This window comes from Pongo abelii, chromosome 18 (assembly GCF_028885655.2).
Source record: "Pongo abelii isolate AG06213 chromosome 18, NHGRI_mPonAbe1-v2.0_pri, whole genome shotgun sequence".
NCBI classification, from domain to species: Eukaryota; Metazoa; Chordata; class Mammalia; order Primates; family Hominidae; genus Pongo; species Pongo abelii.
The window spans coordinates 67,243,671-67,258,995 of NC_072003.2; the positions used below are offsets into that span (position 1 = coordinate 67,243,671).

General features: G+C 48.6%; 1 protein-coding gene across 2 annotated transcripts in view; it reads right to left on the reverse strand.

Annotated features, from left to right (window-relative positions):
• The window catches only part of RANBP10 (RAN binding protein 10), an 85,668-nt gene that overhangs the window by 33,854 nt on the left and 36,489 nt on the right, over positions 1-15,325 (reverse strand). The window contains exon 3 of one of the 2 annotated variants that reach the window (XM_009250829.4): positions 15,000-15,052. The exons of the other annotated variant lie outside the window; for it this stretch is intronic. Coding sequence (XP_009249104.3) covers positions 15,000-15,052 — 53 coding nt within the window. The remainder of the gene's footprint in view (positions 1-14,999; positions 15,053-15,325) is intronic. 2 annotated transcript variants of the gene reach the window in all.

Genomic DNA, 15,325 nt, shown 5'->3' on the forward strand with positions numbered 1-15,325 from the left:
CCTGACCAACATAGAGAAACCCCGTCTTAACTAAAAATATTTAAAAAATTGGCCGGGCGTGGTGGCGCATGCCTGTAATCCCAGCTATTCGGGAGGCTGAGGCAGGAGAATCGCTTGAACCTGGGAGGCAGAGGTTGCCGTAAGCCAAGATCACGCCATTGCACTCCAGCCTGGGCACAAGAGTGCAACTCCATCTCAAAAAAAAAAAAAAAAAGAGAATGTGCACAGGACACAAGTCCACAGGAGAGACACTCACCAGGGAGATTCCCTTTCCTCACCATCTTAAACCCTGGCTCTGCAGCAGAGTCTGGGCACTTCACATGTTCTGCTCCCTTCCGCCCCAAGGGAGCTGGTAGGGGTGGAGCTGGTCATTAGCCCCTCTCTTAATGAGTGGCCACCAACAGCAGCCCCAGAGCTGCTCCACTCTTGTTTCCGGCCTCCTGGGGAGGCAATCTAACCCTTGCAGCACCAGGCAGGGTTCAACAGCCATGCCCAGTGGCTCTCAGAATGTCACTCTTGAGGCTGGCTGTGGAAGGATGAGTGCTGCGCTGGCTTGGCCAGAGTGCTTCCTGAGCATGGGGCCGCGCCCAGGCACATTGCAGGACATCATGGCAGGGCTGCTCCACAAGGGTGGTCACTCACACAGAGCCATCACTCTCCAGAAATCCAGCAGACAGATGCTGTCCCCATAACCTCAACTATCTTAAAAAATCTGGCAGGACCCATGGCCTGGAGCAGCTCAACAATGGATAATGGGAAAGTAAAAGAGTTTTTTTTCATTTAGCAAATGCTGTGGGGTGGCATCAGAGAACACTGCTGTCACAGCACTCCCATGGCTGTTCCCCTGAGCTTTTAGGACCAAGGAACAGGACCAATGCAACCATAAGGTGATGCCTCTGGCACTGCAGGCAGGAGGGTCTGGCAGTGCCCTGGGTGCAGGGTCTTCTCTTCATGGTAGCTCAGCATGGAAGCCACGGTAAAGGGGGCAGGAGAAAAAGGCTATCTCTACAGGTGCTGATGATACCAGGGGCTGACACCAAGTGGGGCATGCCTTCCCATGGGCACCTAGGCCCTCCACTGAGACAGGACCCAGGTGTCAGCTTGAAGTCGTGGGCAGGGCAAGGAACAATACAGCTAGCACCTGCAGAAAAAGGGGCCTTGCACAGATCACACCCTCCCCACTCAGAAGAAGTAGATTCCTGATGGCCAGGAAAGCCCAGGGGGGCCAGGCTGGGTCTAGCTGGGTCTGGATAGGACATGGCTCAGATGGCGTCTGGTCTATCTGGCAGCACTACCTGCCAACACCTTGTCCCGACAGGACAAGCTGGCTCTGTAACCCATACTGAACCAGGCTAAAGAAAGGTGTTGCAGTATCCTGCAAAACTGAGGTACAACATCAGCTTGCCAGGCTAGGTGTCTCTCTTCTAGGGCTGGGTTTGGCTTTTGCTTGTTTTCCCGAGCTCCTTTTGAGCCTCCTGTGAAAGTCATTGGATGGGTGACCTGTGGTAACATATGTCTGTGGCTCTGTGTACATCGTTGGGTCCTGAGCGATGGCCAACCCCTTCTCGAAAGGAGCTCCCGGAGTGGCATCCCCACATTCCCAGGGTCTCGGGATACAGATCCTCTGCCGGCACTAGGAAGGCAGGGGACTGAATGGGAACTGGTCTCCACTCTGCTTCACCCTAATGTGGCCTCAGCCTCACCCAGGACACTTGAGAATCTCTGTTTTCAGACACTGACAAACCCAGGTTTCAGAACTGGCCCTCTGCTGTCGATGAAACCTTTTCTATCAAAGGACTTAACTTGCCCTGAAAAATCCAGTCTTAGAATGTTTACTTCTGTGAGAGAGGCTGGGGGCTAGCTAGTATTTGGAAGACGAAAACAGGACAGTATAGAGGAAGAATCCCATGCCCAGGAATAAGAGTTTTTAGGTCTGGCTGAGCTGCCTCGCTTGAAAAGGCTGCTGAGCAGACCTGGTGATACAGGTCTCCTGTGGGTCAGGAAGGAGGCCCACGGAAAAGGAACACGCATTTCCTGGCCATAGGGCCGAGGGTGCTGCCAGCCCAGGGAGGAGTGGCAGGGAAGCAGAGAGCAAATTACGTGAAACAAGCTTCTCAGCATGGACCACAGCGTCCTGCAGCACTTACACCATTAGCCACCACTTGAATCACCAGCTAAGTACCTCTGGGGCCCAAAAACCACCCTCTGTTCTGGACTGCCCTGGAGAACCTGTTGCTGCTCAGGGCTACAAGGCCTGGGACGTCTACTCCTTCACTCCCATCCAGGCCATGTGCCAAGAGTCTCTCAGTATGAGAAACGACAGAATGAGAAAGGCAGAGAGGGGCAAGGCAGCACCGGGTACACAAACCAAACCTATCTTCCCACAGCCCTGGTCCTGAACAGCTGCTCCAGCTAATTCAGAGACCCTCCTGTGTCATGAGCCCTTTTCCAGGCAGGGCTGCCTGAAGGCACCCTATAGGCTTGAACTACAGGGTGACAAATCAGTTGGTTTCTTCCCCCTACCAGCCTCAGTCACGCACCGGCTGACAGAGTGCCCAATCATGCCAGAGGAGGAGAGGCTTGTTCCCAGAAGGAGTGACACCCAGAAGCAGAGTGGGCCCTGATGGCTTAACTCACCCAGCTCAGGAGAACCATGGCTTCCCTCACAGAGGGACCTGGCTGCCCCACTGCAGACCCCTGTGAAGTACTGTAGATCCCAAGGTGAAAGATGCTCCAGAGAGAGGTGGTGTTATGGTGGACACTGCAGGGACTGTCAACTATAACATGGGTCCCAGGCTATATGGAGCAGGAAAGAAGTGGTACCTATTTGGCAGGTATAAACAGCATTTCCAGACTACTAGAAACCCACCTATGTCGGGGCCGGGCGCGGTGGCTCATGCCTGTAATCCCAGCACTTTGGGAGGCTGAGGTGGGCAGATCATGAGGTCAGGAGATTGAGACCACCCTGGCTAACACAGTGAAACCCCATCTCTACTAAAAATACAAAAAATTAGCTGGGTGTGGTGGCGGGCGCCTGTAGTCCCAGCTACTTGGGAGGCTGAAGCAGGGGAACGGCATGAACCCAGGAGGCAGAGCTTGCACTGAGCCGAGATTGCGCCACTGCACTCCAGCCTAGGTGACAGAGCAAGACTCCGTCTCAAAAAGAAAGAAAAAAAGAAACCCAATAATCTCTAAGATAGCAACTGCACAAAGCCACCTGCTGCTGGTATTTGCTCAAAACAGAGACTTCTTTCACTGGATGTGCTGTACTCTTAGGAAGACAGGGAGGAACGATATCAAACACCTTGTTATTTCTTTTCATTGCTTGCCACTCAGGCAGGGACTAGCCTCTGCCCTTGTGAACCTGGCACAGACCCCTGGTGTTCTGCCCTGATCTCTGCTATCAGTGGTTCCTCTTCCATGGCACACGCAGATGTGAAATATCAGCTGTTTGCAGAACGTGTCCTACCCAGCAGAAGCAGCTTCCTGCTGGGCCTATGCCTCTAACAGCTCACTCAGAGCAAGCCTGGTAAGGTAAGCTCTAGGGGAAGGGAAGATGCTCACTTGATCAGGACCATCCTGTGGAAGCAAAGCCCCTCCTCCCCCAAAGGCCAGGGCCTGGTTGCCAGGCACCACATGTTTCAGGAGGTATGTCCCCTATCCCCAATTCCTGCTGTAGTTCTTCCAGCTATTACTTTTCCAACAGTTACAGTCAAGGAAAGTATGCTTCAATGGGCCTGATGCTGCTTTGAGGCATTGTAGTAACTAAGGTAATGTATGTCACACCGAGCGAACAGCTGCCTGCGCTACAAAAATGGCAAGGAGGAAATTATCAACTACCCAGCTCTCATGCAGCTGAGCCTCCTATCAATACAGCCCGAGTCTCCCTGGCTCTGGCTGAGGCACAAGACACAGAAGCAAGATTTGTCTTTCTCCCACCCCCTTAAAGTACCCAAGCCTGGGAGATGCCCAAACCCCACTCTCTCCATCAACAACCCTGACTTTGTCTTCTTGCTTCCCCAATCCAGTATCCTGGCCTCTGCGCTTCCCTGCCAGTTCACCGACACCAGGGTGGGGCTGCAGTTAGGTTCACCTGCCCTGCTTCCAAGTCATTTAGCAAAGAGTTCTGACATTTTTATTTTGGGGCCACACCTGTTCCTTGGTTTCACACTTAAGAAGGCCAAAAAACACCTTGCAAAAGATAAACATCAAAACTTCCACATCTTCCAGCAGAAACCTCTGACCATGCAAGCTAAGACAGGCCCATAGGCTCCCAGAAAAGTCTGAGCACCGCAGCCTCACTGGAGAGGGACTTTCTGTTATCATCTGCCCCAAGTTCGAAGCAAGACCCCAGGGTGTCTGCCCTCTGCCTCTAACAGCTCTACCGGCAAAGATGTCCTTGCTGAGCCAGTGCAACCTACAAGAAAACACTCAAAACATCAACATCTTGACTTTGATTGCTGTGCCATCTTTTTCTATAATTTGACTACAACTACCATACTAAACACGCCTATTCAAACACAGAAGACTAAGCACTTGAGAGAAAAGGTAGTTTCAATGATACCTAACTCCACTCTAACACATAAACATTTATATATTTTTTATTTTTTATTTTTTTTGAGACAGAGTCTCACTTTGTTACCCAGACTAGAGTGCAGTGGTACGATCTTGGCTCACTGCAACCTCCACGTCCTGGGTTCAAGCAATTCTCCTGCCTCAGCCTCCTGAGTAGCTGGGACTACAGGCGCCCACCACCACATCCAGCTAATTTTTTATATCTTTGGTAGAGACAGTGTTTTACCACGTTGGCCAGGCTGGTCTCGAACTCCTGACCTCAAGTGATCTGCCCGCCTTGGCCTCTCAAAGTGCTGAAATTATAGGCGTAAGCCACCATGCCCGGCCATACATAAACATTTATAAAAGAACTTTAAATATATACAGGTACTTCCTTCTTCAGGTAGAAAAAAACATACCTTTTCTCAATAATAAGAATAGCTAATATAGCTGAGCATAGTGGCTCACACCTGTAATCCCAACACTTTGGGAGGCCAAAGGAGGAGGACTGCTTGAGGCCAGGAATTCAAGATCAGCCTGGGCAACATAGTAAGACCCCCATCTCTAAATAAAAAACAAACAAAAAAATTTAGCCAGATGTGGTGGTTGTGTGCCTGTAGTTCCAGCTACTCGGGAAGCTGAGGCAAGAAAATCACTTGAGCCCAGGAGTCTGAGGTTACAAGGGAGCTATGATCATGCTACTGTACTCCAGCCTGAGCAGCAGAGTGAGATCCCAATCTCTAAAAAGTAAGAATAGCTAATGTTTATGTACCCCTTTTTTGTGTCAGGCACTAGTCTAAGCATGTTACAGGAATTAACTCAATCCTCATAACCATCCTATATATGAGTTAGGGAAACTGAGGCAGAGCAGTAAAGTAACTCGCTCCAGGTAACACAGCCACCAGGATGCAAATGAAAGTGGTATAGCTCCAGAATCCATGCTCTGCTCCACCAGCTGACCACAGCCCTTGATGTCTATTTCCCCATATAACCAAATGTGAGTCAGCAGTGGATTCAATGACACTTGGTCCTCACATATAGAAAAAGGAGCAGTCACTACTCCTCCAGGTAGAAAGTGGTAGCAGAGCCCCTACACACAATCAGTGCCATAATGATTAGGGCAGTGGGGTGAGGCTGAGCTCCAAATGATGGCTTCAAGCTGTAGGCAGGCTGCAGGCTGATGGAGCCTGATGCAATTTACTGAAGCCCAACACACTTAGGCAAAGCACAGCAAAATGCAGAAATAACTCATCCCAAAGCCCAAGCGCATGATGCCAGGTGCTGTGCTCACTATGGGGGAGTCCCAAGGAGCTCACAATCCAGCGAGGACACTCTGGGTAAATGTGAAAGACACACACCAGGCAGGGTGGCAAGTGTCATCCCAGACATGGTCAGGGCTGAAGGGGTCAGACAAGGTTGAGTGAGGGTCAAGGAGGAAGGGCAGTCCCAGGGCAAGAAGGACATCTGCCAAGGGGCAGAGCAGGGAGTGTCAGCAGCATGTTTGGCACCCCACACAGCCATGCTGGTGTGTGGCATGTGCAGAGCGCAGAGGTGTAGGAAAATGAGGCTTAGCAGGAGACTGTCCACTGGGCAGAGGAGTCAAGAGGCCCAAAGCAGGGAACGGGCACAGTGCACACAGAGAGGAGAGCAGAGGCCTGTGGCGCAGATCATGGAAACGGCCAGTGGAGAGGCAATGGCAATGGGGCGGAGACAGGAGCCAGATTAAAAAGATATCTGTGGAGCAGCAGTACCACGGATGAGGGAGAGGGAGGACATGAGATTACTCTGAGGAGTCCCACCTGAGGGTCAAGGTGGACAGTGGCTGTCAGCAGAAATGGGGAACACATGAGGATCTGGTTTTTGCAGGAAAATAACCCCAGTCTGGGGCAAGTGGGCTCACCTCTGTTGGACCTGGAGCAAAGAACTCAGGTTTCTGAAAGTGGGATCTGCTCAAGGGCAGGGTGCAACGAGTGGAGTGGGTTGAATACTCCTGCTGGGGGCACCAGCTGCCTCTTCCCTGCTTTCTCAGGGTCTAGCAAAGCACAGCCACCATTCATAGGCCTCATGAGTCTTCTGGGTCCCTCAAGGAAGGTGAGTCCTGTCCCTACCACCCCCACACCCACTTCACTCAGGTATCTGATTGTTTGTTTGTTTGTTTATTTGAGACAGAGTCTCACTCTGTTGCCCAGGCTGGTGTGCAGTGGCTCCATCTTGGCTCACTGCAACCTCCGCCTCCCGGATTCAAGCGATTCTCCTGCCTCAGCCTCCCGAGTAGCTAGGACTGTAGGCGCACGCCACCACGCCCGGCTAATTTTTTTCTACTTTTAGAAGAGACAGGGTTTCACCATGTTGGCCAGGCTAGTCTCGAACTTCTGACTTCAAATGATCCTCCTGCCTCAGCCGTCCAAGGAGCTGGGATCACAGGCATGAGCCACCGCATCCAACCAGGTACTGGATATTTTAATCAGGAACTAGACCCAAAAGGACCAGAGAAAAGAGCAGTCCAATGTACAGGAGGAAATCAGGGAGATGGAGATTATCCTCTATATTCGAGAAACATTTACTTCAGAGAGAAAGAGGCAGAGGTTCTCTCAGGCCAGTCTCATCAGTTCTTGCTAGTTTCAAACACTCAACCAGATCATGTCACAGAAGAAAAGGGGCTTAGTTCCACACGTGGGCCTCTCCTTCGTCCCAAGCCTCTCTTCCGAGGGCTCATAAAAGGCTAAAGACCAAGAGCACTTCTAAGACAGCAGCGGCTGGGCAGGCTAAGAGTAGAATTTCTAAGTTAACCTCTTTTCTTGGGCTGACTCAGATAAGTGCCACTTAACTCACATTCTGCCCACTTGCTCCTAACAACACTGAGACTCAGCATCTAAAATGGCCATTGTACTGAGAAGCCAGAACAGAGAAAAAAATAATAATAAAATGGCCATTGCCAGACCATTTTATTAATAAAAGCATTCTTAAAACAAATTATCAGGAACACTCTAGAGGTACACTACTCGTAGCTTGCAGTCTAATCATCTACTGTGAAGACACCAAGTCCAGCTGAATCACCTCCCATAGGGCTTGTCAATCCTGTCACAGTGAGCTATGATTGTGCCACTGTACCCCAGCATGGGGGACACAGTGAGATCCTGTCTATAAATTAAATAAAGCAATGTAAAAATAAATAGACATATGTCATTTCTGGTTTGGAAGACTAAATTTTCAGTAAGATTGAGGTTTCCCATACTAATCCATAGATTTTATGCAATACATTATCAATCTGAAATGCCAGTAGAACATTTTGGAACATTTAATAAAAGTCTGATTGGTAGGGCCATCAAAGAAACAGGCATGTTGCTAATGAAATCCAAAAACAGTCTAGTCCAATAAAATGTAAGGGCTATAAACTTAAACATCTTAACTATATTAAAACATTAACACCCCTCATAAATAGTACGAGAAGCAAAAACAAGGACTTTGCACAAAGATGTGTAAGTACCGGTCAAAACAGCAAACTTAGGTGGGCATAGTGGCTCATGCCTGTAAACCCAGCACTTTGGGAGGCTGAGGCAGGACAATCACTTGCCCAGGAGGCGGAGGTTGCACTGAGCCAAGATTGCACCACTGCACTCCAACCTGGGTGACAGACCAAGACTCCATCACAAAAAAAAAAAAAAAAAAAAACCTTAAAAAATAAATTAGTCGGCCAGGCGCGGTGGCACACACCTGTAATCCCAGCACTGTGGGAGGCCGAGGCGGGTGAATCACCTGAGGTTGGGAGTTCGAGACCAGCTGACAAACATGGAGAAACCCTGTCTTTACTAAAAATACAAAATTAGCTGAGTGTGGTGGTGCGTGCCTGTAATCCCGGCCACTCGAGAGGCTGAGGTAGGAGAATCGCTTGAACCCGGGAGGCGGAGGTTGCGGTGAGCCGAGATTGTGCCATTGCACTCCAGCTTGGGCAACAAGAGCAAAACTCTGTCTCAAAAAAATAAATAAACAAATTAGTCGGGGCTGGGCGCGGTGGCTCACGCCTCTAGTCCCAGCACTTTGGGAAGCCGAGGTGGGCGGATCACGAGGTCAGGAGATCGAGCCTATCCTGGCTAACACGGTGAAACCTCATTTCTACTAAAAATACAAAAAAGTAGCCGGGTGTGGTGGCGGGTGCCTGTAGTCTCAACTACTTGAGAGGCTGAGGCAGGAGAATGGCCTGAACCCAGGAGGCGGAGCTTGCAGTGAGCCGAGATCGTGCCACTGCATTCCAGCCTGGGGAACAGAGCGAGACTCCGTCTAAGTAAATAAATAAATAAACAAATAAATAAATAAATTAGTCAGGCATGGTGGCACATGCCTGTAGTACCAGCTACCTGGGAGGCTGAGGTGGAAGGAGCACTTGGCCCAGGAGGTTGAGGCTGCAGTGAGCTGTGACTGTGCAACTACACTAGCCTGGGAGACAGAGTAAGACCCTGTCTCAGATAAATAAATAAATAAACAAACACCAAAGTCTCAAAATCTGGACCCAGCCTAGGCCACCACCACTACTGCCTCCTACCAACCACACATCTGAACCATCCAATTGACCTGCATCTCAACCAAGAGCCTCTTGGAAATCAGCAGTGGCGGGCAGAAAGGCTTTAGCTGTCGTCTTCCATCCCACCTCCCCACCAAAAAACCAGGACCTTCATCTCTGTTTATGAATGATGATGCTTTCAGTTTTGCAAAATGTATGCTCATCACTAGAAATAAAAAAGTGATCCCAGAAACTGGAAAGCACCAAAAGGGATTCTGATCTTCAAAACCCAGTACTGCAATGAATAATGGCAAGCTGATAGTTTGGATGTTTGTCCCCTCCAAATCTGTTGAAATGTGATTCTCAATGATAGAATGGAGCCTGGTGGGTGGGAGGTGTTTGGGTTACACTAGCATTCCTCATGAATGGCTTGGTGCCCTCCCAGCAGTAATGAGTTCACATGAGATCTGGTTGTTTGAAAAGGAGTCTGGTACCCCCCGCCCCAACACTGCTCCCTCTCGCCATGTGATAATACTGGCTCCCCTTCCATTCCACCATGATTTTAAGCTTCCATAGGCCCTCACCAGAAGCAGATGCTGGAGCTAGGTATGTACAGCCCTGAATCATGAGCCAAATAAAACTCTTTTCTCTATAAATGATCCAGCCTCAGGTATTCCTTGACAGCAACACAAACTAACAAAAAGGCCCACTATCACCCCTGAGAGGGGTGCCCTTTACTCCATCCTCCCACCTGCCCTGTGCTGGATCTGTCCAGACATTCGGCTAGCCCTGTATTCTGGAAAAGCCAGGGGCATCCATCCTTCCCAGGGAGAAGTGCTATCTAGATGCAATCTGATTCCTCCTTTCCACCTTAAAGACAATCAGGGAGATGATCAGATATGGCAGGAAGGAAAACCCTGAGGAGTTCGCAGGCAGAGTGAAACAAAGACAAGTGCAATATCCACTGAACACTTAGGTCCCTTTCTCTTGCCAAACAGATGCACCCATGAGGAAAATAGATTTTCCTACAGCTTTATATTAGTAATGTCAAAGGACATGACCAGTAGCTGGCCTCAGACCAGCCCAAAGAGGTTAAAAGTCTCATATTGTGAAAAAGAGAAACAGACTAGGCTGCCTCCATATGGTCCCATCTCAAAGAGACTCAGATCAGCCCAGCAGACTCTGAACACCTCTCACCTCGTCTACTCCACTCCGTAGATCTCAAACTCAATGGGTGACACAAAAACAGTTTTTACTAGGCAGGCATGGTGGTATACACCTGTAGTCCCAGCTACTTGGGAGGCTGAGGCAGGAAGATCATTTGAGCCTATGAATTCAGGGCTGCAGTGAGCCGTGACCACTCCACTATACTCCAAGCTGGGCGACAGTGAGACTCTGTTTCAAAAAAAAAAAAAAAAAAAAGCCAGGCATGGTAACTCACGCCTGTAATCCCAGTACTTTGGGAGGCCTAGATGAGAGGATTGCTTGAGCCCAGGAGTTAGAGACCTGCCTGGGCAACACAGGGAGACCTTGTCCCTACAATTTTTTTTTCTTTTTTTTTTTTGAGATGGAGTCTCGCTCTTTCGCCCAGGCTGGAGTGCACCGGCGCTACCTCAGCTCACTGGAAGCTCCGCCTCCAGGGTTCACGCCATTCTCCTTCCTCAGCCTCTCGAGTAGCTGGGAGTACAGGCGCCCGCCACCGCGCCCGGCTAATTTTTTGTATTTTTAGTAGAGATGGGGTTTCACCGTGTTAGCCAGGGTGGTCTCGATCTCCTGACCTTGTGATCCACCCGCCCCGGCCTCCCAAAGTGCTGGGATTACAGGCGTGAGCCACCACGCCCTGCCTCTACAAGAAAATTTTAAAAATTAACCAGGCATGGTGGTGTGCACCTGTAGTCCCAGCTACTCGGGAGACTAAGGTGAGAGGATCACTTAAGCCTGGGAGGTCAAAGTTGCAGTGAACCATATCATGTCATTGAACCCCAGCCTGGGCAACAGGGCAAGACCTTGTCTCAAAAAAAAAAAAAAAAAAAGGTTTTTATTAAAGAAAAAAGAACATACGGCTAGGCATAGATGACTCACACTTGTAATCCCAGCACTTTGGGAGGCCGAGATGAGTGGATTGCTTGAGCTCAGTTCAAGACTAGCCTGGGCAACATGGCAAAACCCTGTCTCTACAAAAAATACAAAAACGGCCAGGCACGGTGGCTCACGTTGTAATCTTACCACTTTGGGAGGCTGAGGCAGGCAGATTGACTGAGCTCAGGAGTTCAAGACCAGCCTGGGCAACATAGCGAAACCCCATCTCCACTAAAAATACAAAAAATTAGCCGGGCATGGTGGTGTGCGCCTGTAATCCCAACTACTGGGGAGGATGAGGCACGAGAATCGCTTGAACCTGGGAGGTGGAGGTTGTGGTAAGCTGAGATTGTGCCACTTCACTAAAGCCTGGGTGACAGAGTGAGACTGTCTCAAAAAAAAAATACAAAAACTAGCTGAGCATGGTGGCATGTGCCGGTAGTCCCAGCTACTTGGGGGGCTGAGGCGGGAGAATCGCTTGAGCCTGCAAGGTTGAGGCTGCAGTGAGCCATGTTTGCACCACTGCACTCCAGCCTGGGCAATAAAGTGAGACCCTGTCTTTAAATAAAAAAAGAACACATGAAGCAAAGAATACTAAGTCCAACACATGGCGTAACAGGCCACATCCTAAGACTACCTGAAAGACAAACATGAGGGTTTCCTGATACAGGGCCATTTGCTTTGGTTTATTTTGTTTTAATTTCATTTATATTTTTAAAACAGATAACATATTCACAAGAAAGAAAATTCCAAAAGCTCGTAAGTCAAAATTTTTCTTTCTCAGTCCTGGCTCCCGCCACCCATCCCTTCCCAAGGAACAGCCAATATTACAAGTTTTTCTGTAGCTTTCCAAAGATGATCTATACATGTACAGGTAAATACAGATATGTTTGTTTTCTCTTTTTTTTTGCACATTTGGTAGCACATCATATATTTCCATGCTTTATATTTTTAATTTCCCAATATATCCTATATATGATTCCAAATTGGTACCTAAAGAGTCCCCGGCCAGGAGCAGTGGCTCATGCCTGTAATCTCAGCACTTTGGGAGGCCGAGATGGGTGGACTGCTTGAGCTCAGGAGTTCTAGACGAGCCTGGGCAACCTGGCGAAACCCTGTCTTTATTAAAAATTCAAAAAAACTAGCTGGGCGTGGTGGCCTGTACCTATAGTCCCAGCTACTTAGGAGGCTGAGGTGGGAGGATCGCTTGAGCCCAGCAGGTGAAGACTGCAGTGAGCAGTGTTTGTGCCACTGCACTCCAACCTGGGAAACGAAGCAAGACCCTGTCTCAAAAAAAAAAAAAAAAGCTGGGCGCAGTGGCTCACGCCTGTAATCCCAGCACTTTGGGATGCCGAGGCAGGCGGATCAAGAGGTTAAGAGATCGAGACCATCCTGGCTAACATGGTGAAACCCCGTCTCTACTAAAAATACAAAAAAAAATGAACTGGGCGTGGTGGCAGGCACCTGTAATCCCAGCTACTCCGGAGGCTGAGGCAGGAGAATGGCATCAACCCAGGAGGCAGAGATTGCAGTGAGCCGAGATCTCGCCACTGCACTCCAGCCTGGGCGACAGGGCAAGATTCTGTCTCAAAAAAAAAAAAAAAAAAAAGAGTCCCTACCAGGCAGGCTGGCTCATGCCTGTAATCCTAATACTTTGGGAGACTAAGACAGAAGGACTGCTTGAACGCAGCAGTTTGAGACCAGCTGGGGCAACATGGTGAGACCCCACCTCTACAAAAAATGAAAAATTAGCTGGGTATGGTAGCTTGTACCTGTAGTACCAGCTAAAGGGGAGAATGAGGTGGGAGAATCACTTGAGCATGGAAGGTCAAGACTGCAGTGAGCCATGATCATGCCACTGCACTCCAGCCTGGGCAGCAGAATGAGACCTTGTCTCCAAAAACAAAACAAAAAAAAAGCTCATAAAAGAAAAGCTTATAAAAGTCTCTTTTCTCCACTACCAACTCAGTGCAAAAGTTGAAAGAGCACACCTAGAGCAAACAAACAAAATTAAGAATCAGTTTGCACTTGACAGGAAATTATTTTTCCTGTACATTAAGAGATAGAGCTACAAATACTACAGCTACATCTACTTACCCAAGGCCAGACGCTCATATAACAAAGAACACAGCCACACAGTATGCAAAGAAAACTGCCACACACATTCTGATTAACAATGAAAAACCAGTTTTCACTCAGATCAATCAAAGGGGGAAAAAAGTAAGATTCCTGACAATTAGTTGACTCCTAAGCATCCTAGATTGAAAGTATTTGAAATCAGTCTACTAGAAAAAAAATCAGTGATTCACATTAAACATTGATTAGAAAAGACGTAAGGTCTGAGTGTTACTCCCTGTTTGGGGAAAGCCAGCTGCCTTCTCTGTGTCACAGGCACAAAGAGTAGGAGGCCAAGAAAGAAACACAAGGACTTTTCCTGACCCCATGACGGTGTCAGGGAAGCCTGGATCATGTCACTTCTGCCGACTCAAGGGACCAATGGACTTAAGACCATTTCCTGGAACCCATCAGTTCACGGCAGAAGCTCTTGTCTCCCCAGTTGCAGCCAGTCCAGGTCTAGGTATGAGCTGCTAGGCAGAAAATAGCTGAAATTAGCCAGGTGTGGTAGCACATGCCTATAAATTAGCCAGGTGTGGTAGCACATGCCTATAATCCCAGCCACTTGAGGGGCTGAGGTGGGAGGAGCACTTGAGCCCAGAAGGTTGAGTCAACCAGAAGGTTGAGAAGGTGATGCCAAGATTGCACCACTACACTCCAGCCTGGGTGAAAAGTGAGACCCTGTCTCAAAAGAAAAATAATAGATGATAAAAATAAGGCTGGGTGCAGTGGTTCACGCCTGTTACCCCAGCACTTAGGGAGGCTGAGGCGGGCTGATGGCTTGAGCCCAGGAGTTCAATACCAGCCTGGGCAATGGCAGAACTCTGTCTCTACAAAAATTACAAAAAATTAGCTGGACATGGTAATGAGCTCCTGTGGTCCCAGCTACTAGGAAGGCTGAGGATCACCTGAGTCTGGGAGGTCGAGGCTGCAGTAAACTGTGACTAAGCCACTGCACTCCAGCCTAGGTTAAAGAGTGAGACCCTGTCTCAAATATATATATATATAAAATAAAGATAAGAAATTGCTTCAATCACATTCCACGTGGGAGGTCACTTAAAAACTTTGATCTTTTTTTTTTTTGAGATGGAATCTCATCCTGTTGCTCAGGTTGGAGTGCAGTGGCGCAACCTCAGCTCACTGCAACCTCCACCTCCCGGGTTCAAGCGATTCTCCTGCCTCCGCCTCCCAAGTAGCTGAGACTACAGGTGTGTGCTATCACACCCGACTAATTTTTTATTTTTAGTAGAGACAGGGTTTCACCATGTTGGCCAGGCTGGTCTCGAACTCCTGACCTCAGGTGATCCCCCCACCTCGGCCATCCAAAGTGGGATTACAGGCGTGAGCCGCTGAGCCTGGCCAAAAACTTTGATCTTTAACACGATGAAGTAACAAAGGAGCCAAGGTTGGCAGCAGTCTTCCTCCCAGTACATGCCTGAGTCTGCTCAGCAAGGCCAATGGGAGCAAGGGCTACTGAGGCGTATCCCTACCTGGAGCAAACTCAGGTCAGTTGACTTTGATGGCAAACAGTTCAAATTCCATTAATGACAATCACTTGTCAATTAATTTTTGGAATGGAAATGCACACCATCCTGGCCCAAGGGCTACCTTTCAGGATCCTCCAACCAGTGGCATGGCTTGAGGTAGGCAGCTAGTAAACAAAGTCCTCCCCAGCCTCTCTGTTACCACCATGACTCTCAACACCAACTGGATCAGGAAAGCAGAACAAACGTTCTCTTAAACAATGACTCACCAGGAAGTCTGTTCATGTTGACGCCTTGAGCCGAGAGTCCTATTCCCATGTAACTTCAAAAAAAAAAAAAAAAAAAACACACAAAATTTTTAGTTAGCAAATGCTCATGCATCTCCCTTCTCAAACATTTCTTAGTAAAAGAAAAAAGAGAAAAGCAATGAATGTAGAGGCTCTTATAACATACTAATGGTTCTTGGAGAAACCTGACATTTTGATTTGCTAATGGAAAGCATTCTGATTAACAATGAAAAACCAGTTTTCACTCAGATCAATCAAAGGGGGAAAAAAGCAGCCTCACCCAACTAGAGAAACAGAAAGTTGTGTGT